The 24,317-nt window shown below is 41.9% G+C and overlaps 1 protein-coding gene and 1 long non-coding RNA gene across 5 annotated transcripts in view; one reads left to right on the top strand and one right to left on the bottom strand.

The window, feature by feature from the left end:
• Positions 1-2,049: 2,049 nt before the first annotated feature.
• LOC133472446 (uncharacterized) lies at positions 2,050-7,811 on the bottom strand. Its single transcript, XR_009786726.1, has 3 exons — positions 7,232-7,811; positions 2,792-2,863; positions 2,050-2,712 (listed from the first exon to the last, which is right to left on the bottom strand). It is a non-coding gene; the product is annotated as an uncharacterized LOC133472446 (long non-coding RNA).
• A 150-nt stretch (positions 7,812-7,961) lies between these two features.
• The window catches only part of rasa3 (RAS p21 protein activator 3), a 48,738-nt gene continuing 32,382 nt past the window's right edge, over positions 7,962-24,317 (top strand). For 2 of the 4 annotated variants that reach the window (XM_061763207.1, XM_061763189.1), the window contains exons 1-2: positions 7,962-8,239; positions 23,923-24,040. In XM_061763207.1, coding sequence (XP_061619191.1) covers positions 8,185-8,239; positions 23,923-24,040 — 173 coding nt within the window. In that variant the 5' untranslated portion in view covers positions 7,962-8,184. Of the gene's footprint in view, positions 8,240-10,045; positions 11,365-23,922; positions 24,041-24,317 lie in introns of those variants that run through there. The other 2 variants (XM_061763177.1, XM_061763197.1) reach the window with 2 other exon arrangements.

Here is a 24,317-nt window from a genome sequence, read left to right as displayed (position 1 = left end):
GTTGTCTAAAATCCTCAGCAAAAAAGTGCATACAGTTTTACTCACAAGCTTGTGGGCTACCACAGGGCGTAGTCACATCAGCTACATTGAAATAAAATGTGGTTCTAAACATTTTTTTTCCTGTGTGATGCAGCAGGCATGCATCTTAGATGATACAGGATGTGGTTATCTTGGTAGACCTGCAGAATTATTTTATTTTTCTTAATTGTATTTTTTTTTTGCTGCAACTGCTGGGATTTGGTGTCACTGATGTTGTAGTGTTACATATGGCTGACATATGGCTGTTTGGGTTCATTTCCTACTCAGTGAAGTGCAAATGTGAGAGTGAATGGTCATCTGTATGTGTGCCCTGTCCCCTGGTGATCGGTCCAGGCTTTAGTCTACCTTTTGCCCAAAGTCAGCTGGGATAGGTTCCTGCTCACCCATGACAATGAACAGAAGAGGCAGTAAATGGATGGATGAAATGAGGCTTGTGATCATTTTTATGCAGCAAGGGTATTACATTTATGACTTTGCATGATTATCTTGTTTGAAAATGGGCACATCGCTCCAGATAGCCATGAGTACACACATGACTAGCTCAATGATTTGAACACTCAGAGAGCTATGTGGAGAGTGTGCATTCTGATCTCAGGGATGTCTAACGGGCTAACAGAAATGCACCCTAATTAGCTTTAGAGCTTTTCTAAAGGAGTCACTGCTAATCTCAACACTGAAGCAAACTGTGATTTCTGATGAAGGGGAAGTCCAACTGCTCTTTACTCCCACATCGCTGGCTTGTCCAGCTGAGGTCATATGTTCCGCACCAGTGCCGGGCTATTTTGAGGATTGTGGCCATTATGGTCTTGTAGGCGTGGCCCAAAAGGCTAACGCGTGAGTTGATAATAGTCTTGGGCCTTCCACCTGAATGGACTTTAAATCCCTCCTAGACATACATCCCAATGTTCAGGTCAACACTGCGGTAGGACTTGCATCTGTTAAATCTGAAGATCCGTGTCAACAAGAAAAGTAAATCAATTTCTATCCAGGACTTTTCATGTTCTATGACTGACTTTCATTGTACTTTGGTGAAGTTGATGTATGTAAATGGGTTGAAGGTTATTTCTTTTCATATCTTTGTCAGGGTGTTATGGTAAATTAAATAGGAAATGACAATTCCCAGTATAGTAGATGACAAGGTTTCTGTTGATTTTCTCCCAGAAAATTAGAATGGTTATACCGTACAGTACTAACATTTGTTTACACCACATCTTGGTTAAATCCATCGGTAATATATCTAATCCCCCAATTAATGATTTAACGGTTTGGAAACAATATCTGCAATCTAATTGATTTAGTTAACAATCAGATGCAGTGGAGTCAATTGAGGATGTAGGAAAAATTGCCAAAGCTCAGAGAAGGGTTCAAATTCAAGTTTGTGGGCATGGTGACCAGTCCTACCAACAGCTAAAATTGTACTTTTTGAAAAGCCCATAATTACGGGCTGTTTCTTGTCTGTATAATTTACCCATCAGCATGATGTTGCGTTGTATGGGGGAGTCATTAATGCCTACGCATGCCCCTCAACCAAACCAATATTATTATTATTATTTTTTTTTTTTCAAATTTAATGACAAGACAGTTATCCATTAGAAATTCTGACTTTGGAAAATACAGAGTTTGGCAGATAATGCTTTGATCAAAGTGAGACACTACAGTCTCGATGTGGAAATACCATACTAATTCAGTGTAAATTCATAAATCATGCAATATTCTAAAACAACCTTTGACTACCGTATTTTCACGACCATAGGGTGCACCATATTAAAAGGCGCAGTCGCAGTTACGGGGTCTATTTCTGTATTTAACACATACATAAGGCGCAGGCATTATTGGGCGCAGGCATGGCAAAACATACGCTAGCTTAAAACATACGGTAGCATGCATGCACGCTAAAACAATGTTTTTAAAAAGGCAGCGGGAGCAAAACTGAGTTCGGTTGTACTTTATTGAAGTATTTAACAATGTATTTTTATCAATCCTCATCCACAAATTGATCAAAGTCCTCATCTTCTGTATCCGAAATGAACAGCTGGGCAAGTTCTCAATCAAACACGCCGGGTTCGAGACAGTCTCATTGCCGTGTGAAAGCTCGAACAACAGTGCAAACAGACACGTTAGCCAAAGCATCCACAATCCATTCACAAATTGTGGCGTAACTCGCCCGGCGCTGCCTCCTAGTCTTAGTAAAGCTGTGTGCGCCATCTGTCATCCATGGCTCCCACGCCGCTCACTTCACTTTGAACACCCTGTTTACACGGATGTCCAGTGGTTCGTCAAGCCTCCTGGAATGATGGCAAGCCCCGAGTTATTGCACTCAGTCGAATGGTGACTGTAGAGACGCTTCTCCCAGCTGTTCTTTGCTCATTAATCCATTGCTCGAGTTGGTCTTACAACTCGGGCCACCTCGCCTTGTTTCTGCGTTTTGTTTTCTTTTTTTCCACGGAAACTCAGCTTTGTCTTTTTGACTTGGCGAAGCTCGTTTTCCTGCTTCCTCCACTTGCGAACCATGCATTCGTTGATCTTGAATTCTCTCGCGGCTGCTCGATTCCCATGTTCCTCCGCGTAACTGATAGCTTGCAGTTTAAACTGTGCTTCGTAAGCGTGTCTCTTTGTAGGTGACATTTTCGGGGTTCCTTAGCCAAACCGATGTTTTTTTTCACAATGCACACCCTGGAAATGCTCCCAGTCAGTCAAGCGGTTAAAAAAAGACAAAAAAAACAAACAAACAAAAAAACCCGGGGATATATACCTACTGGGGGCGTGGCTTTAGCATCGTACTTCACGCACCTTTCCCTTGTCCTCAGCCACGTCCGCTTTTCCTCTGTGTAAGCAGCGTGTCGGCAGGAAATGCAAAAAAAAAAAACACAGAGTCAAGCGGAGCGCTCATCACACAACAACATTTATAAATGTTGGAACTCGGTGCACATATAAGGCGCGCCGCATTATAAGGAGCCCCGTCCATTTTGGAGAAAATTTAAGACTTTTAAGTGTGCCTTATGGTCGTGAAAATACGGTACATTCAATTTTGTAGATTCTAGTTGCAGTGAATGGTTTACTCATTTTGCAACACTGGAACATTGGTTAGCACTCTCACCTCAAATGAGGAAGGCTCTTGGTTTTATTCTGTCAGGTCCTTTGCCAATACTTTGGTAATTAACCCACTTCCTCCCGCAGTCCAAAAGCATGCACTGTATGTTAGGTTGACTGAAGACTCTAAATAGGCCATCGGTCTATTTGTCAATCCCGCGATTGACTGGTGATTATACATCGTCACAGGTATCCATCCTGTCACTCAATGTCTTGACTTGACTTACTTGACGTTGCGCAAACTCAAAATCTTCAAAAAGTAAAAGTTAAACCCTAGTTAGCTTTGTAAGGTTTCAAATGTTTTTACTAGAATTACTTGTCAATGTTTTAATGTAAAGTTTAGATGTGTTTAAATGTACAGATTTATGCAATAGCCAGGTTGTATGACTTCTATTTCCCAAGTTGAGTATAGCCATAATTTTTATGTTTTGAATAAAAATAAACATACTGTACAACATACATTACAATGATGGCTGAAGATGTCGACGAAAATGCTGTTGTTACTCTCATAACACATTTTTTGTTATGTTCTAATAAAACTGGTGAATAATGTTTTTCTCGCTCCTGAAAAAAACATTAATTGGACAACTGGCATTTTTCTATTTCAAATCTTTGTTATATATACCCTCTCCTTAAGCAGTCACTTTATCGTGGTGGAGGGGTTTGTGTGTCCCAATGATCCTAGAAGTTGTCTGGGGCTTAACGCCCCTGGTAGGGTCACTCATCCTCTGTGAGGGACCAGACAAAGCACGGCTCCAAAAACCACTACGAAGAACAAAATATATGGATCTAGGTTTCCCTTGCCATTGTTCTGCTGGGGGACTTCAATGCTCACGTGGGCAATGACAGTGAGACCTGGAAGGGCGTGATTGGGAGGAACGCCCCCTCCCCCCGATCAGAACCCGAGTGGTGTTCTGTTATTGGACTTCTGTGCTCACAACAGATTGTCCATAACAAACACCATGTTCAAGCATAAGGGTGTCCACATGTGCACTTGGCACCAGGACACCCTAGGTCACCGTTCTTTGATCAACTTTGTGGTCGTGTCATCGGACTTGCGGCCGCATGTCTTGCACACTCGGGTGAAGTGAGGGGCTGAGCTGTCAACTGTTCACCACCTGGTGGTGAGTTGGCTCTGATGGTAGGGGAAGATGCCAGTCCGACGTGGCAGGCCCAAACGTATTGTGAGGGTCTGCTGGGAACGTTTGGCAGACTCCACTGTCAGAAGGAGTTTCAACTCCCACCTCCGGCAGAACTTCACCCTCGTCCTGGGTGAGGCGGGGGACATTGAGTCCGAGTGGACCATGTTCCGCGCCTCTATTGCCGAGGCGCCCAACCTGTCGTGGCGGCAATCCCTGAACCAGTTGGTGGACACCAGCGGTGAGTGATGCCGTCAAGCTGAAGAAGGAGTCCTATCAGGCCATTTTGGCCTGTGGGACTCCTGAGGCAGCTGACGGGTACCGGCTGGCCAAGCGGAATGCAGCTTTGTTGGTCGCTGAGGCAAAAACCCGGGCGTGGGAGGAGTTTTGGTGAGGCCATGGAGAACGACTTCCAGGCGGCTTCGAGGAAATTCTGGTCCACCATCCGGCATCTCAAGAGGGGGAAGCAGTGCACCATCAACGCTGTGTAAACTGGGGATGGGGCGCTGCTGACCTCGAATCGGGATGTTGTGAATCGGTGGGGAGAATACTTCGAAGACCTCCTCAATTCCACCGACACACCTTCCCTTGAGGAAGCAGAGTCTGGGTTCTCTGAGGCAGGCTCTCCTATCTCTGGGGTTGAGGTCACCGAGGTGGTTAAAAAGCTCCTCGGTGGCAAGGCCCCGGGGTAGATGAGATTCGCCCGGAGTTCCTAAAGGCTCTGGATGTTGTGGGGCTGTCCTGCAACATCGCGTGGACATTGGGGACAGTGCCTCTGGATTGGCAGACTGGGGTGGTGGTCCCCCTTTTTAAGAAGGGGGACTGGAGCGTGTGTTCCAACTACAGGTGGATCACACTCCTCAGCCTCCCTGGTAAGGTCTATTCAGGGGTGCTGGAGAGGAGGGTCCGTCGGGAAGTTGAATGTCAGATTCAGGAGGAGCAGTGTGGTTTTCGTCCTGGCCGTGGAAGAGTGGACCAGCTCTTCACCCTCAGCAGGGTCCTCAAAGGTGAATGGGAGTTCACCCAACAAGTCTACTTGTGTTTTGTGGTCTTGGAGAAGGCTTTCGACCGTGTCCCTCGTGGAGTCCTGTCCGGGGTGCTTCTGGAGTATGGGGTACAGAACCACCTGATACGGGCTGTTCGGTACCTGTACGACCGGAGTCAGAGTTTGGTCCGCATTGCCGGCAATAAGTCAGGCTTGTTTCCGGTGAGGGTTGCACTCCGCCAAGGCTGCCCTTTGTCCCCGATTCTGTTCATAACTTTTATGGACAGATTTTCTAGGCTCAGCCGAGGCATAGTGGGGGTCCGGTTCGGTGGCCTCAGAATTGCATCTCTGCTTTTTGCAGATTATGTGGTTCTGTTGGCTTCATCAAGCCGTGATCTCCAACTCTCACTGGAGCGGTTCACAGCAGAGTGTGAAGTGGCTGGGATGAAAATCAGCACCTCCAAATCTGAGACCATGGTCCTGAGTCGGATAAGGGTGCAGTGCCCTTTCCGGGTCGGGGAGGAGATCCTGGCCCAAGTAGAGGAGTTCAAGTATCTTGGGGTCTTGTTCACGAGTGAGGGAAGAATGGAACGGGAGATCGACAGGCGGATCGGTGCAGCGTCTGCAGTGATGCAGACTTTGTATCGATCCGTTGTGGTAAAGAAGGAGCTAAGCCGAAAGGCGAAGCTCTCGATTTACCGGTCGATCTACGTTCCTACCCTCACCTATGGTCACGAGCTGTGGGTCATGACCGAAAGAACAAGATCCCGGATACAAACGGCCGAAATTAGTTTCCCCCGCAGGGTGTCCGGGCTCTCCCTTAGAGATAGGTCGAGAAGCTCGGTCATCTGGGAGGGGCTCAGAGTAGGCAGAGGCCGTCTGACGCTCAGCGTCACGTCATCAGATTGAAAAATGTTCTATTCGGGAGCATTGACGCGGTGACGTCAAAAAGCTCCAATGGGAGCGGGGCGGGCGGAGTGATTTGATCTAATCTGTGATCTGATTCTGATTTCTGAGACCTGTTTTCGCGGAAGGGGGAAATGGAGGAAGGCATAATAATTGCAGTGGCTCACTATCCCGAATTTTGGGCCAGTAGAAAAATAATATACTGAGACATCTCTGCGGGAGGCTTTCAAACTCCCTTTCAAAGCTCCTTCCTCTGCCTGAAATACAACTCGAAGCGCTCTTGCTGAAACTAGAAAGCTCACAAGTTTAACTCCAAGATTGTCATGATCTGAGCCCTGCAGTTCTTCTGCGGAGCTTGGGTGGCGCTTTGTGCCTCGTTTCCCCCTCTCTTTCCAGCGCTAATTACCTCCTCACCCACGCACCTGGTTCCAATCAGCACTCATCACAGCCTGCACTTAAGCCTGCCAGATCCAGTGTTCCAGCGCCAGAGTATTCGGCCGACTCTCGTATTGCTACTCTATCTTGTGAATGATAAGATTACTTTGTTACCCGCATACCTACTTATCCTCCTGTGCTCTCCTCCTCTTCCAGTGCCCTCCCGTGTCTACCGCTCCGCCGCCTGCCCCAACCACGCTACGCTCCCACCTCCAGCACGCTCCCTGTTCCTACGGACCACCATCACAACTTGGAAATCCAGACCTCGCGCGAACCCATATAAACCATTACCAAATGCTTACTCCGTCTGCTTTTGGGTCCAGTCCAATACCGTTTGGTACCAACCGTGACAGAGATGCTGCCATGAAATTAGTATTGGAAAATGGATGGATGGATATTCCCATTCCTTTTTTTTTTTTTTTTTTTTGATGCTTCGTCACCTCCTCCTCCTTAAAATAAGCAAAAAGAGCTTTATTTTCCAACAATGACAAATACATATTGACAAGTTGCATTCCACTCAGCGGGGAAAGCCTCCCGACTTCCTTCGAGGCTGTTAGGTCACCACTTCTAAATAGGGGTTGGCCGCACCGTGCACTATCAATACATTAAATTATTTAAAAAAAGCTAATGTTTTTACCTGTGAAAGGGTATGCTCCCAGTTCCCTTGTCGTAATTGTACGGCGTAACACAGTGTACCGGTCCCCTTGTTTTTTGTTTGTTTTGTTTTCTTGCCGTCCACACACATGTAATGCAGTGAGGACTTTTACCCTCCTAGCTTAGTGTCACCATAGGCATGCAGCTCAAAGAGGGGATGTTATATCTTCCTAGTCATATTTATTAAGTGAACGTGTTTTGATAGCATAAAAGCCTGAGCAAATGCTAGCTAGCACTCGGTTTTAAAACACAAAAGTGTTTTGTGTACTCTGCCAAGTTATCAAAATGGGTGTCATACACTATTGACAGTAAAACAAAATATTTTTTACTTTTGTAGGCTACTTTAGGAAATTTCAGAGTACATACTTTGTTCTCCTAGTTGAGTCGAATCAGTGCTACTTTTACTTACTAGTCGTTTTTTAAATACAGTTCAAGAATCTGTACTTCTACAGTACATATACTTAATTAGTACAGACTGTGAGTACTTTTGCCTACAATAATATCTGTACGACAGACAATCCAAAGTGAAGGTTCATATCTTCATACGCTCATCTTTGTTTTATACAGCTCTTGCATGGAATTTTACCAGAACGTGCCGGTTGTTGTGTTGTTCGTCATTTGAACACAACTCGTGGCTGACTTCCTTTCCACTGTCAGTCCTCGTAGATGTGGGCGGGGCTTCGTGAAGCTCGGTGAAGCTCACCCCCGCGGTTGTTGCTGCCGCTGCTGCTGCTGCGTGACGGACAGAGACCGTAGCGGTCCTCTTGTTCTCAACTCGCCGGCGGAACAGTGCTCGGCTAGGAGTGTGATCTCTGCTATGTATGCATAGATGTGCAAAACCTCTGGAATATCCCATCGCTGGAGAGGCTATAAGCGTCCGGCGTGGAGGAACGTGTCTGTCAAGCCGACGAGAGGGAACTACGATCCGGCGAGAGCATGGCGGTAGAAGAGGAAGGTCTGCGGGTTTTTCAGAGCGTTAAAATAAAAATAGGTAAGGAAAAAAAAAATCCCTACCCCCAATCTGAGCGCCTCCATGAATGGCTCCTCATTAATGGGCCACATAGGCACCGAGGGCTGGAGGAGCGGGACAGATCTGTTTTATTAATGTTATTCTAATTCAAATCACATGCGTTTTTGTGTAGACTGTACAACAAATGAGCATGCAGTGGAAAAGAGATTGATACAGCCCTGTGGGGGGTGGGGGGACTGTGGGAATGTAGCAGCTGGCATACAAGAGTCATGTCGTGTGTTACAATTGCAATGCCTATATTTGCATCCATATATGCATATCCTGGGTAAACATGCAACATTTATATGGAGATTTAATCTTCTCATGGACATCCTAACATTCCTCGTTCCCAAACAACCACCATATTCATAGTCATTGATTGTTTGAACAGCTTGCTATATTTAGATTTCTCCAATGGGTACCCTGGTTTGCAAGAGACATGTAAGTGCATACACCGTATTTGTTATGAATGAAGCCATAAATGCTGAATGCATCACAGTGAAAGGTCTGTTAGAGCTTTCTTGACCCTTTTAGAAATGATCACTCTAGAACATGAAGCATATTTGCCCCAATGCCACATGTGTAGTGGTCTGGACTGAATGGCTGTATATCCTATAGGTTATAATAGGTAATAGCTCTGGTGATTACAGTAACTCTCTCTAATAAAAGTCTGAAGTCTCTATTAGCTTTCAATAAACTTATAGTAACATATAATTTTTTTTATAGAAATTATAGTAAATCCATCTTCCGTGCGTTGAAAATAAAAGAGTTGCTATTTTCCCAAACAATTTAAAATCTTTAGTTTGACTCTTTTCTCAGACCAACCTCATAGTAATTATTAAGGATGTTTGATACCACTTGTTTGCAGACCCATGCCAGTGCGAGTATGTACTCTTAAGTGCTCTCTGATACCGATACCACTAGCACATTTGATATATAACAATTCAATTAACACAATGACAGATAATTGTGAACAAAGACCTTTCTTTCCTTCTGATGCACATGATGATTCGCCGATGTGTTAAACTGCTACATTGTGCTCCAAATACTAGCGAGGAGGATTTACTTGATGTCAGATTATTTTGCCTTAGTTGCATGTCTCAGCAGCCTTCAAAACTACCCGATACTTTGAAATTTGGCCAGTATCGGCCCGATACCTATACCTGGTATCGGTACTCGCCCATCCCTGGTAATTATTATCATATATGATTTAATATTAAATATTTGATACCCCACAAACCCCAAGTGATTTGCCATTTTTAATTGAAAAGCAATTAAAATGGTTTCAGTTAAGTGACGCCCCTTGCACTCAAATTACCGTAATTTCTCGTGCATAATGCGCATTTTTTACCTAAAAAAATTGTCAAAAGTCAATAGTGCGCATTATACATTGGTATAGAAGAAAATGAAAAAGACTTTCACATTTTATCAATATATGCTGACATCCAGAGGTTATGAAAAAGCTGTACACTTTCATTCTAGTATGCCACCTAGAGGTTATGAAAAAGGTGTAGACTACATTTTCATTCCAATATGACAGGGGTACGTACATATGACTGGATATATGTACAATTGTGCTCATAAGTTTACATACCCAGGGAGAATTTGTGAAATATTGTTTTGCTTGTTTTTTTTGTTTTTTTAATGACTGATGACTGAACAACAACCATCATTAATTTCTTTATGGTTATGTTTTGTTTAATGATAATGCTTTTCTGAAATGCTTGACAGTTTAATTTGAGTCCCATTCAAATAAAATAAAATGTGTTTTGCATGGTCCTTCATGTTTTCTTAAAAGAATTGGACACTTCTTACAAATCCTGCCTGCAGAATCAAACATATGAGCCCAACTGTGTGTTTTCTCATTTACGAAATAAAAGTTGGGCTGTGAATTTCAAAATAAGAGCAAGTAGATAAAAGTAAAGTACTGTGCGTTCAAATAAGGTGTTTAACTTCAGAATAATTATTTGAAAAAACTAACAAAATACAGATAATACTTGAGCAAAATCATGCATTCTAAAAATGCATTTTACATAGGTTGAAGGGTTTTCCAGAATTTTGAGGTCAACTTTGGGGGTGCGCATTATACACGAGAAATTAATGCTATTAATTCATGTGTAATCATATTCAATGTTTCTTCTAAGAGGGGGTGCGCTCTGTATGTTTCTATTTTTTTGCCTTTTTAATCAATTCAGTGACACATTAATTTCCTGTGTGTGCTCTAATTGCTATTCCTGGTCAATAAGGAACAATCTCACTGATATCTGGCACCCCATTCATCCTGGCTGTGATGTCCGAATTGTTATGACTTCCATTGTGTGACAGAAGGGACACACGCACGCACGTACTCGCATGCACACACACACACACACCAACAAAAACGGTCGAGCTGCTACAAAATTTGGCTGCATTTCTGAATCTCCTTTCTTTACGAATGTGAGAAATAAAACATTTCAGTTATGCATTGATGTATAAATGTATGTTTGTGTAAAGCTGGTTGGAAGACCCCCTTCAACATATCATTGGAAAAATAGATTATTATGGCTTAATATTTACACCTTTTTAATAACAAACAATACTGTTATTGCTGTTGTCCTCACTTCCAAGCTCAGGCTGTGAGTCCTCCACCTGTAGTGACGACAGTAGAGTTTACACTTTTTAGTCACCTAGCACCCGTCATGTTACTGGCCTTTGCAACCCTTGCATCACACCGTTTTCACTGCATTGTCTTCTTTTCATGTGGTTGGCTGATGACTCGGACCTGAACATTTTCGTGTAGGAGCGACTTACTGTTGGGACACTCTGCCAAATGACGACTTCCCTGAGTTTACCGAAGGAACACATGACTTTCGTAAACAAAGCAGGGATACTGGAATCCATACTGTCTGTAAAACAGGAAACAGGAAACTACCTCCCAAACACTTTCTGATTGGCTGCACTAGACTACAGAAGAATTGTGTTTTTTCCTGCATGGCATCAAGCTAATATGTAGCAGATGTGGTGGGACACAGAGAGGAACATAATTGATGCCTCACATACAGGAGTCAGCTGCACTTGGTCTGTCAGTGGTTCAACAAACAGCTGGATTCTCAGTGCCACAGCTGGAGGTACAACTTACCACTAATTAGCTAAAACACATGTGCTTTTTACTTGTCTTTTACTGTTAAAACACAATTTGACAAACTTGAGACAAGACAAATATATTAGAAACTAGAATTGCACTAAATACAGTGTAGATGTACTTCAAAGGATTAACTGTCCAATCAATTGAAAAAACAAGTGCTGTTTGTTTTCTATCTGCATGTTGCTGGTTCTGATGACAGTACCGTACCAATTTTGGTTCTGGAGTGGGGGACAGTGGCTTTGTGGCTGGTCGTATTTGTGTTTAGACTCTTTTATGCAAACTGTTCAAGTGTGGAATTATCTGCCTTTTCTTTGGGAGACAGTTTGGTATAAATGGCACAGACACGGAATAGAGGGAGCAAGTCATTCTACCAATATGCTGCCTTCAGCAGTAGTGACAGGGTTGGGAAATAGGGGATGGTGGGTCAGGGGTGCGAAGTTTCCCACTTGACACTCACTTCTCCCACCCTGTTTTGTTGAAAGCAATTGTCGCTGTCTGAAAATTATTTTATACCTCACACCAGAAGCTGGCTCTGATGTCGTCATGCAGCCGTAATGCAGGCTCGCTGTGTGGTACACCCTATCCGCCATATGCGGAACCTCATGTGACTAAACTACGAAAACTGGTTAGTGGGTTTCCTATGTATGCCGCAATAACTAGCAAAACAACGGGTTGATGAGAGAATGTCCCGATGGGAGCTAAGCATGGAGTGGTTGGGGGGTTCGGCAGCGGCGGTGGTGGTTGTTGTGGGGTGGTGGGGAGTCAGTGCACCATCTCTCACTCAGCACAAAATAAAAATAAAAAATACAGGGGAATCTCGATTTAATGGACTTAACACCCAGTATAGTACAAAAGTATCATAAATAAATACAAGTTTACCTATACTTACTGACCTATAAACATTGCTGTGATCGTCTAATACCGCCATGAAAGTGCCGTAATTGCTGGTGCTTGGGAGGGATGATAATGGCGTACTGGTAGAAGAAAGTTTTTGTGCCATGGTTGCGAGTCAGGGTTTCTTTCATGAGCCATGAAGTTAGCGTGCTTTCTTTTCTCACCTCCATTATGGTTGTAACCCTTTCCAGACTGATGGATCACTTTATTTCTTGACTGTTGTGGAATTTCTTTGGATCGCGTCATTTCGTTGCATCTTTTTTAGACATTTTTTTCGGTTTTGATTTTGTCAAGACAGATTCTGTTTAAGTGATGTCTTGATTGAACAGGTCTGGAGGTAATCAGGCTGGGATGTGATAGTGAAAATTAACCAATAATTATGATTAGCCACAATGAATTCATGATTTAACAAGGGGGGTAATTACTTTTTCACACAGGGCCAGGTAACTGAATATTTTTCCCCCTTTAATAAATGAAATCACCATTTAAAAATTGCATTTTAAGTTCACTTGGGTTATATTTGTCTGATATTTACATTTGTTTGATTTTTAACTTTAAAGTAGGGAAAGTCTATCGATCTACAGAAAACCTCTCGCCTTTGTGCTTTCACACTTGGTAGAGATAAAAAAGAAAAAACAGAATTGAATGCTCATATCTTAATGTTTGTTAGGATATAAATGGCAGGTAATTTTGTGCATATTAACATCATCTGGAATAATACAGAATGTACTAAATAAAAACGGCAGACAGTGTATTAAGTAATGTAATAATTTGGACACTACCTTTTCATTACTGGCCGTCATAGCAAGCTTGTAGTATTAGAATTTATTTAACTTCCATCCATCCATTTTCTGAGCCGCTTCTCCTCACTAGGGTCGCGGGCGTGCTGGAGCCTATCCCAGCTGTCATGGGGCAGGAGGCGGGGTACACCCTGAACTGGTTGCCACCCAAAGGCAGGGCACATACACACAAACAAACAACCATCCGGACTCACATTCACACCTACGGGCAATTTAGAGTCTCCAATTCATGCATGTTTTTGGGATGTGGGAGGAAACCGGAGTGCCCGGAGAAAACCCACGCAGGCACGGGGAGAACATGCAAATTCCACACAGGCGGGGCCGGGGATTGAACCCGGATCCTCAGAACTGTGAGGCTGACGCTCTCAGCAGTCGGCCACCGTGCTGCCTTGATTTAACTTAATTGATAAAAATTTTTTTAAAACCAGTCCATTCACACTTGGATCAATTTACAAAATTATTCTGTACCCGTTAGCAAGATAACTTCAAATATAGAAATGGCTTACATCCAATCAACAACATTAGATCTTTTGAAATTTCAATTATAGCACATAATGTACTGTAATAAAAAATAAATAAATCTATGTTGGATGGTATGGAAACGCAGGGCAGTGGAAGAAACTGGATAAGTTGAGGTGTAAAGAGGTACTGTGTTAAGAAAGTCTCATTAAGGCAACCTATATGACTTTGGCGGGCTTGAGCCTTCGAGAGAAAAGTGGATTTCTTTCGACACAACCCCCTCCACCCATTTCACAGCTGTCCAAAAGAGGTTCCCTCACCTCCCCCTGTCCAGACTGAATAGGAGGATTGGAGAGAGGGAGGAATGCCAGTGTTGCAGACTCCTCTCATTAATGGGAAAACTTGTCCTAGAATGCAAGTTCTGGGAGAAGTGCAGTAGTTTGCTGTAAACATTTGTGTTGACTATATAGACGCAGACAGTGTTTCGGTCCAGGCAGCTTTAGCCTGGGGGAATAATCCGGTTCAGGCACAGCAGCTCTTCCTCAGTAATCTATCTGCAATGAGAAAACACTACTTGGAATAGCCACAGTAGGCCCAGCATGCAGGGTCAGAAGGGGCAAATAAATGGTTTGGGGTGTGTCGCTCACTGGTGTTGTCCTTCAGATGCACTGTCGGTGATGTGATCACTCCCTGGGGTGACCTCTAACTACTGAGAGTGTCATAACAAGCATGAAGGCCTCACTGAGCAGTGATTTAAAAGACAAGACTCCTGAGAGCTGTAATACCTCAACTTGAGTATGGTGGTTGTGCTGCAAATTCGCACATGCTGATTGAATCCGGTTTTGCAACCTCTGTCAAATACAATCACTTGCCTCATACAACCTAACCTAGACCCCATTTCTGTTTTTTTTTGCAAATGATTGCATGTTTGTTTGTCTGCGCCGCCTTTTTCCAAGCCTCTCATAGACCTAATTATAAGCATTGTTCTTTCTGAAAGTCCAGTAAAAGTTGCCTAGTAAACTTTTGGATAGCATCACGTCCTCACATTTAAACCCTCCCAGCTTCCCCATATTTAGTGAACTTGCACAACATCTCTGTACAAGTGTGTGTTGCAGTGCATGTTGTGGTTGTGTATTTCTGTCTCACTTGAGTTTTCCATTGAGACTTACCAGATCAGCGTGAACATTAGCTGTTGCCAGCACAAGATGGGAATGAGTTTTATCAGTAACCCAATACTGTTTTCTTCCCAGGGACTATGGTCTGTTGCATGAGCAGTCATTAACTGTAAATACACTTTTCCAAACGAATTTGGCTGGCACCAGTCGTGTCGCTGCTGCTATAAAAAGGGCTGGAAAAGAGCAAGAGGAAAGTCTTTGGAAGGTTTATACTTCTCATATGAAGTGTCATTTTTTTCCCACTCAATTTGATGCTCATAATGCTGCTAAAATGATGCTCCTCAAACTGTAAATCAATGGATGAAAAAAATATTTATCCACTAAGAATATAAATATATGCATGAAAGCAGTTACTAAGTGTACAACAGCGCCCTATTCTTCAATGTCAGTAGAAGAGATGGTTGTAGTTTAGGAACGTGTTTCTTAGGCCCAGGCCTGTCACGATAATTACTATATCGACTTATTGTTCGATAAATAAAATGGACAATGATAGTCTTTCCGGACTCGATAAATGGTCATTGTTGTGATGTGCTAGTGTGCGGATCACACAGTGAGCTGACAGAGTTGAATGGTTGTGTCATTAGCCGCTAGTGGGCTCATCGAACGACGGCGGTCCGGTACACTCTTGCAGGTGTTGGCTCCATTCAATACTCCACAGCCTTGCTCCATGTGCAGCGTGTAGATTCACACACTTAAGGGAAAGTTAACCGTTTGTTGTGTTCGCTAGCCTGGCCGAGAGCTAGCAAGTTAAGGAGCAAAACAGCTAGCTCCACCCCGGCGAAGTCATTTAAAACGTCAGTTCCTCTCCGAGTTGTTGTAGTTTGTGTTAGTCCCCAGTTAACACAAACACGGGAATGTTAACTGTTTATTAAACATAATCTCAGTGGCACATGTTATTCAACCAATAGTTGACTACAGCTAACGTCAACATATATTTGATTGACAGGTGAAGGGCTTTCTCTTCAGCGGACCAACCACACAGTAGCTGGGTTTACATGGAGACTTTTTTGTCATTCCAATTGGAGATCTCTGGTCCACTGTTTACATAGGACGTGATCTATCCCAATTGGATGTATACATGATGTGCACTACATTTAATCCTAACAGCCGTGAAACATGCGCACGTAGTCGTGAATGTCATGTCATTTATCAAGATAATGGTCTGTCGTCTATTCAGCACAGTACTTGGGATTGTTTGTATACTTTTATTTAAAAAACGCTTGATTAAAAACAACATATAAGGAGCTAAAAACAAGACCTCTGTCACATTTGAGCTCCATATTCACACCGTGCGTAAAAGATGATGTCACTGCACATTTACGTCGAGATGAAGTATGCGCAGACAATAGCTTTTCCCGCTTCTATTCAGAATGACGGTATACATGGCAAAAATTGTACTTTTGATCAACTTGGCAAAAATAATTTTCCACCCCTGTGAAACAAAATGAAATTCTATTCAGATTCAGCCTGTTTATTCTGACTGAGGTCTTTATGTGGAGCATCTTCATTCGGTTTGGGCTTCTAAATGGATTATCATCGGAATAGAAGGTACAATGCAAACCAGGATAGTCTTGTAGCTCTTTATTCTTTACCGGTATATCAGACCCAGGGGGATCCATATGATAGAGTAAAGAAAAGCAATTTAATAGAGAAACCATAAAGGAAATTATAATAATAGCAATAATGATTTAAAAGAAAAAAAATACATATATAATAAAAAATAATAAGGGTGGGCCTTATTTTTCATGATTTCCGAGACATTAAAAAAACACTTATCGTTTATCGTGAAATTTTTTGGGGAAATATATCGTATAAATAATAAATATTGTTATCGTGACAGGCCTACTTAGGCCTGGTGTATACCAACTGAAAGGTTCTGCAACTGACCGATAGACACTAGTGTTTTGCTCCAATTCAAAGTTTGAGCATTGCAACATTGCAAATGTAACGGCTAATCAAAAATGTTATGTTGTATCACATGAGCTTTCATAACAAAAATTACGTTTCTCGGTACGAAGTGAGATCCAGCCAGCTGCCATCAAGCCAGATCAATGCAGTAAATACAGTGTGTATATACAGTCACAGGTAAAAAAAAAAAAAAAAAAAAAAAAAAAAAAAAGTTGTTTCTTAGGTGTTTGGTTCCTTTTTAATGCCTGGTACAACGAAAGGTGCATTTTTTGGGGGGGACAAATAGAATGATGACAACAAAAAAAGTTTAATAGTTTGTAATTAGTTTAAGTTAAGAGCTGATAGCTAGCCTTTTTCCATGGTTTTATTAATAGTAACCAAAATCACTGGAAGTACAATTAAGCTTAAGCATGTAAAATATGACAAAGTATTATGGAATCAGCTATACCTTTAGCGGTAGCAGGTATTGAAATGAACAAGAAATTGAAGAAACAAAATGGTCTAAACTAGTGGTCCCCAACCAACGTGTTGCTGGCCGCGTGTCCGTTAGTTAATTTGTCACTTAATTCTAGTGGAGTATTCTGACAATTGTGTGATAGACGGTTCATTCACGCTACTTAGTTGCAATCAGCCGTGACGCTATTAATTTAGTCTCATCAAGTTCTTGGCCTAAAGAACAACAACATAGTGTTAGCTTCCAGTATTAATCAGCTCAATATAACACTGGCATGGAAGCATTCCGAACATTCAGAGAAAGAATCTCCCATCCTTTAATTGCAACAATATACAGTACACTGATGGAACATAAATATAGCAAGTTTACACAGGCTATCAAAGTTAGCATAGATTTCAGCGAAGTTAGCATGTCAGTATTTGTGCATTAGTTCAACAACTTGTTTACATTTATTTGCCCAACTGACTGTCAAGAGACTGTGTCCTTGGTCATATTTCGCATCAGGAACCAGTAAAATGGGAATAGGTACACTAGCTTGTTTTGTGTTGTGTTAAAAACTCTTTCACTGCCAACCCTCCCAGTTAACATGGATATTTGACATTTATAGCCGTCAATGGCACTGAATGAGTTTGAGGAGATTTATTTGGCCCTCAGGCTGTACTCTCTTTCAGTCCGTCATCTGGTGTTTTTTTTTTTGTTACAAGGAAGGCATTTATGTTAGAAAATGTTTGTTGTTTCTGTCATCTAAAATGAAAATGATATTCACAAGCGGCACGTCGGCCGACTGGTTAGAGCGTCTGCCTCACAGTTCTGAGGACTGTGGTTCAATCCTCGGCCCCGCCTGTGTGGAGTTTGCATGTTCTCCCTGTGCCTGCGTTGGTTTTCTCCGGGCACTCCGGTTTCCTCCCACATCCCAAAAACATGCATGGTAGGTTAATTGACAACTCTAAATTGCCCAAGATATGAATGTGAGTGCGAATGGTTGTTTTGTTTGTGTGCCCTGTTATTGGCTAGCAACCAGTTCAGGGTGTACCCCGCCTCCTGCCCGAAGATAGCTGGGATAGGCTCCAGCGCGCCCGCGACCCTTGTGAGGATAAGCAGCTTGGAAAATGGATGGATGGATGATATTCACAGTAGCTAGAGCGCACGCACACACACACACACAAAACAATTAACTGGTTGATTGATAAGTTTCCCTATAGTCAAATGGCCATCCGGATCATTTTAGAACTTGGAGAAGTGTTTAGTGCACTTGCAAATTGTACTTTCAATGGCTTTGGAAGAAGTCACACAATAACTGAATAACCATGTTGATGTCATCTGGGGTTATCTGAGTTAATGGAAATTTTGTGTTCTAAATAGAAAAAAACAGTGGTTCAACCTTCAAGTTCCAAAGATGGTTTCTGTTCAATTATAGTTCATAAGTGCCTTGAGGATAATAAAAAAAAAGTGTTATTGTAAGTAAAAGGTAAGATTTTGTTGTCATCGTTGTTTTCTTTGCACAAATACCTCAAGCTTGTTCTGATTTTGGTTTGAAGTATGTAAATGTCTACCGGTCAAGGAGCCTCTAACAAAAATAAAGTGTCAAGTTGCATGAGCGGAAATATCACATCAGGAGTTAGAGCCAAAGAACCAGTTTGTCACGCTTTGATTTTATCAGAGTGGATGTTTCTTTAGGACTTGACTTAGTGGCCTGAATACTGTTGTGTGTGAGTGTCATTATTATTGTTTGACATCTTGTTGAGAAATATGTACATTGTCAAAATAAATACTATAATAATTGTATGCTGTATTAATGTATGATGTAATATTGCGATATTAGCCATTCGAACTGAGGACTCTGCATCTTTTTGCACAATTGTTGTTTGTTGTTGTTTTTTGTCAATGTCTTTGTCTCCAAAGTGTTCTGTAAATTGACTGTCTGTTGTACTAGAGCGGCTCCAACTACCGGAGACAAATTCCTTGTGTGTTTTGGACATACTTGGCAAATAAAGATGATTCTGATTCTGATTCTGTAGCCCCAGTTGCGATAATAAATTTCCTGGTCTGACACTTTTATTAAACACAAAATAAAATAACAGATAATAACATAAGTATTAACAGATAATTGCACAACTATCTGGCTTTCTTTCCTTTTAATGATATGTCTCGCACACACCCACCCACGCATGCACGCACGCGCACACACGCACACGCGCACACACAACTGGATCATAACTGGGGATTTTGCTGCTTTCAAGCTACATCTTGGATCCAATTGAAATTCCTTTCTCCTCATCTCATTTCCTCTTGTAGCATTCTCCAATGCTAACTGCTCTCCAGTCCCCCTCTTTCTCTCTTTCTCTCCTACATTCATTGTTCTCCCTCACAACGGATTGAGTCCTTTGCATATACCTGTACATAATTTTCTCTCACATACATTCCCATTTGTTTCCTTAAGCCCATGTCTGCTAGGCGTGCAAACAGCAACTGAAAATATTCATGCATGCATATCCTTGAATGTGTTCACGTCACTGGAGATAAGAATAACAAGTTGCCTTGCTGTAACTGTACACGCAACACAGAAGGAAGATTAACAAAGCAACGCATTTCACTGAGGCCATCTCTTCAATCACTTGTGGTTCCTCCTGCCTTGCACACGTCTTCGTCTCCTGCATTCTGCAGCACTGTAATCAGATGGAGAGTTGACCTACTGTTCATGTGTACCAATTTCACAATCTTTGGTGTATTTGTGTTATTATTTTTATGTTATACTGTATGTTCCCATCTTGTTTTCTGTGGATATTCCACTTGCACATACCTTCCAAGAGCTGTGTGTGTTTTGTTCGCATATTAGGGCAAGATATTCTCAAAGGACAGCAGTACTGATGAGCTTTGCATGATGAGGGGAGAAAGTTGTTGTTTTTGTCTGCTTGTTTTTATTGTTGCGGAGAGAAAATGAAATCCAACCCCTCTAGAGAAAGAAAGGGGGAGTGATGAAAAGGAAAAATAAATGATGTTTAAGCTTATTTCAAAAAGGAATATGGAAGTATTGGACCAACATTAAAGCTCCAATGAGGAAGAATATTTGAAGGCAAGAAGAGAAAATAGAGTGGTAGGCAGGCTGAGTTTATATCTTTAAAGATAGATAGATAGATAAATAAAATGAGATGCGAGCAAATAAAAAATCAATGATATACCTCTGTTAATAGAATATTGATAGCATTTCCTAGAAATAAATCTAACTACTGTATGTATTTTAAAGGGCTGTGAGTATAGTAATACAGTACAGTGTAAAACAAATCAGTTTTTCTGCTCTTCAGGTAAAAAATTAGTCCTTGAAAATGTTTCTGATGATGGAAAATATCAAGGAGTAACTAGGTCACTGCAAGTTGATTTTCATACCATATAAAGTCATTAACTGAAACATTTGGCCAAACATATATTTTGAGTTTCATGATGGGTATAAAGGTCAATATCTAACAGTGTTTAGAGATATGACTCCAGAAGAATAATTCTTGGAATGTGTGTGACGGTGCACTCACTTTTTGTGTGTGCTATACAGTCTATTTTATTAGCCAAGTCATTAAACACAAAACAAAAAGATAACTGTAATTCCAGATTGGTTTTGTTTCAATGAAAACCTGGATGTCACAATCCAATCAAGGGAACTTATGGGTCATGGATGAGAGGAAAACAAACATTGGAAGGCAAATGGAAATGAGGGATTATTACTGAGTGATGGAATGAATTTGAGAGAATAAACACACAAAGGAAAGCAGAAGGAGGGTGTTAGGTTTGGCAGATCTAATAACGGAAGGGAATAAATACATACAATGAAGATGAGCAAGACTATCACTTTGCTTTCATGAGAGGATGTCTTCTTTTCTATAGCAATTTATTCCTGAAAAGGAAACATTGAGGCACTGAAGCAAAAAGGCGGCGCCAGAGAAAATAGGACAGCACATGGGCCCTGAGTCCATGTGAACTGTAGTTGTGAGTCGGAGCAGTGGCTCGTTCCAGTCACCCCAAAGAGCAAACAGTCACATTCATTGTTTTACTTAACTGCGACAAGTAGCAAAAACTTAGGCAAACTCACTTTCCATAGCCTAGATACTGGAGTAAACTAAGTTGCAATTCCACACATTAGTTGCCATTACTGCTTTTCAAATAAATGATCACAATGTCACAATACATCCACACATACTTTCAATGGATAATTTTTCTATACAGTGAGGTCTTGGTTAACGATAGATCGATTTAACCCAAAAGTATGTACCTATGTTAATGTAGTAGTAAAGTCATAATTACAGTGAATATTTAATTTATAAATTTCTAGGCCATAACTGTAGAAAAAGTCAAATGAAAGAAATGACAAGAATTCCTTACCTTTACTCCTGTAATTGGCTTACATACTGGAAGGTGAACCAACTAGTTTATTGTGCGCTGTTCATAACCACAATGTCATAGGTTGGGACCATCAACCCCCCCTTTAATCCTAAATTTTGAGAGGACTGTGAGAATGGTTACTGAAATTCCACTAAACCATTGCAACAATGTGTGTCATTAATTGATTCCTTGTAGTAGTAGTAGTTTTCGGTTTTGGTCTTTTACTGGGAATCCCAGTAAGCAAGAAGTTACCTTTAGAAATGTGTTTGTCTTACAATTTTATAATAAACTGACTAGAGGGTAAATTAACGCATATTTCCTCCTAACAAGTGCTTCATGACCTGTGTGATTAGTGACCTAAAACTAGTGATGATGACACATGAAAAATTGTCATTGCTGCTAACGCAGACGCATCCTTTAATCTGTCACAGAGCGCACAGAAGAAGAAGATGAATAAAAATGGTTTGTAAGCCTCCCCATTGAAATGTAATTGCAAGTGCAAAATTGATTAAACGTCTTAAGTATTCATGCTCTGATGAACTAACTCACAAATCATGTCCTTTCATGGAGAGAATCGGTTTGCGGTTTTACAGCCAGTGCTTCAGGGTCAAAAGTCAACTATCTCCCCTTCCCCCATTAGGCACACTGAAACAGTGCAGTGTATTATATCTCTGCTGATAGAAAACTGTAATGTTTAAATTTATGCTTATATTACCTACGTAACGCTCATTTCTCTCCTACACTGAGGTTTTCTTCAAGGACCGATCTGATCCGTTTCTATGAGTAGACAATTTGGTTTGTAAAATGTTTAAAATTACAAACAGTGCATTGCATCTGATGGCTTCCTGAATCTAAACAACAGCAAAACCATTTCCTTGTAAAACAAAGTGAACAAATTACTAGTAGTAGCACTAGTAGTAGTCTTGACTCTTGTTCCTTAAAACCAGATACATGTGCTTTTATTATGAAGACGTCATTCAGTCAAAGCTTGAACTACTGATAGATGGATTTGTTGTAGCTCAGCTGGTGAACAAAATTATCAGATATGGCTGCAAGCATGTGCGAAAGGCATTTTGAGCTAACACGTGTAACTGAGACTGTGGAGACCTGTGGGTCCTCTGGGTGAAGACAAACAGAGAAGGAATGACTTGGATTCATCTGAGGCTTCGTAAAGGAGAATATATTCTTCATGAGGGATTGGGACACCACCTTATGTGTGTGTGAGTGTGTGTGTGTGTGTGCGCTCGCTTGTGTGTTCAAGCATGTGTGTGGATGTGGGAGGTTGGACCACATTTTTGTGAAAGGGAGTGTTATCTGTCACATATGCTTGAGGAACAGACAACAGACCTGGGCAGGATGAAGGAAGTGTCACGGTTACTTTCATTCACACATCAGACTACACGTATGCACCCACGCGCGAACACACAGACACACACACACGAGATGCACAAATGATACCCAATAACCATTCACACATTTGGCTCTATTTTTGCAGACAGTGCATCTGTGCCGGGATGCAAATCCTGGCGGATTCTGATTTTAATGCAAGCGAAAGGCTCGATGTGCGTGTCTACCAATTTGGCAAATCCGTCTATGCCAAGCAAGTTTCCAGTGCAGCGAGTGTGTGTCCTTGGAGATGTGCCTGCTGGAGTGACAATTTGGCTACAGAAAGTCAGTCTAAACCTACACCTGCTCAGACCACTTCTAAATGCCGACACAGGCTAGACCGCTGGTCTAATGTGATTTTGGTGAACGTGATCTTGACACAGGCAGACATATATACAGAGGTCCGTGGACATATTTAAGTTAGGGTTTGTCACCAGCTCATTCTGTATTGAATAATGGTACCCGCTCACATTGTCTGTTGCCACACCGGCCAAGAGCAGTGACAATGCTCCACTCACGCATGGATGGCTGCAATTACGCATTGTCCTCTTCCCCACAGAGATGTCTCTGTTGAGACTGTCACACTGCCCCACATTTAAAGGGAATGAGAGGAGTCGCTTTGATTGGCGGAGAATGAAGTCTGCTACAAACACTCCCCCAGTGTTGCAGCACACCCACTCTCGGATCCATCGGGCTACGCTGGTCTGTGAAATTACCAACACAGTTGCGCCACCTGCCACACCACATTGACTCTGTTCATGAAAATAGGGCCCATTGTTTGAAATTTTGCCTGTGAGTGTGTGTCTGAGAGCAGGACATGACAGTGTGCCCTGTTTAAAAATAGCCACACTACGAGAAGTAAGCTAATTATACTTGATGAGGGACTTGATGATGTAATGATATTGTAGGTCTGTTGAGCATATGTATTTCATTTAAAACAGGAACAGGTGTACACACTTACATAAGGGTATTTTATTACTGTTGCTGCTCTATAATAAATAATCACTTTCAGCATTGTGCCCGAGTAAACAGATTGTGACTGCTTACCACAGCGTTCCTGAATAATAACCACTCACTCCCCTTACTTCTCTGTGCAGGAGAAGCTAAAAACATCCCTCCATATCCGGGGCCAAACAGGATGAGGGACTGTTACTGCACTGTCAACCTGGACCGAGAAGAAGTCTTCAGAACGAAGATTGTCGAGAAGTCACTCTGGTATGCCCGCTGTCCTGCCTCTTTCTGTTTCCTGTTCTTTTTTTGTCAGTGTGGACAGGAAGTTGCAATAAAACACAACTTTCAACAACCAACATAATAGAAATGTTCCAATCAATTAACACTTACAAGGAATGAAACCTTTTTGCATGAGGTTGCGTTGATATTACCAACAGTTACACATTTGAAATTACTGCTCCCTCATGAATTGAGTTGGTTGGTTGGTTTGTTTGTTTGTGCATCACAGCATAGCATACAAATCTCCAGAGATCTTCAAAAT

Source organism: Phyllopteryx taeniolatus, chromosome 2 (genome assembly GCF_024500385.1).
Source record: "Phyllopteryx taeniolatus isolate TA_2022b chromosome 2, UOR_Ptae_1.2, whole genome shotgun sequence".
Lineage (NCBI taxonomy): Eukaryota > Metazoa > Chordata > Actinopteri > Syngnathiformes > Syngnathidae > Phyllopteryx > Phyllopteryx taeniolatus.
Note: the sequence above shows the minus strand (reverse complement) of the source record. Positions and strands in the feature narration are given on the sequence as shown.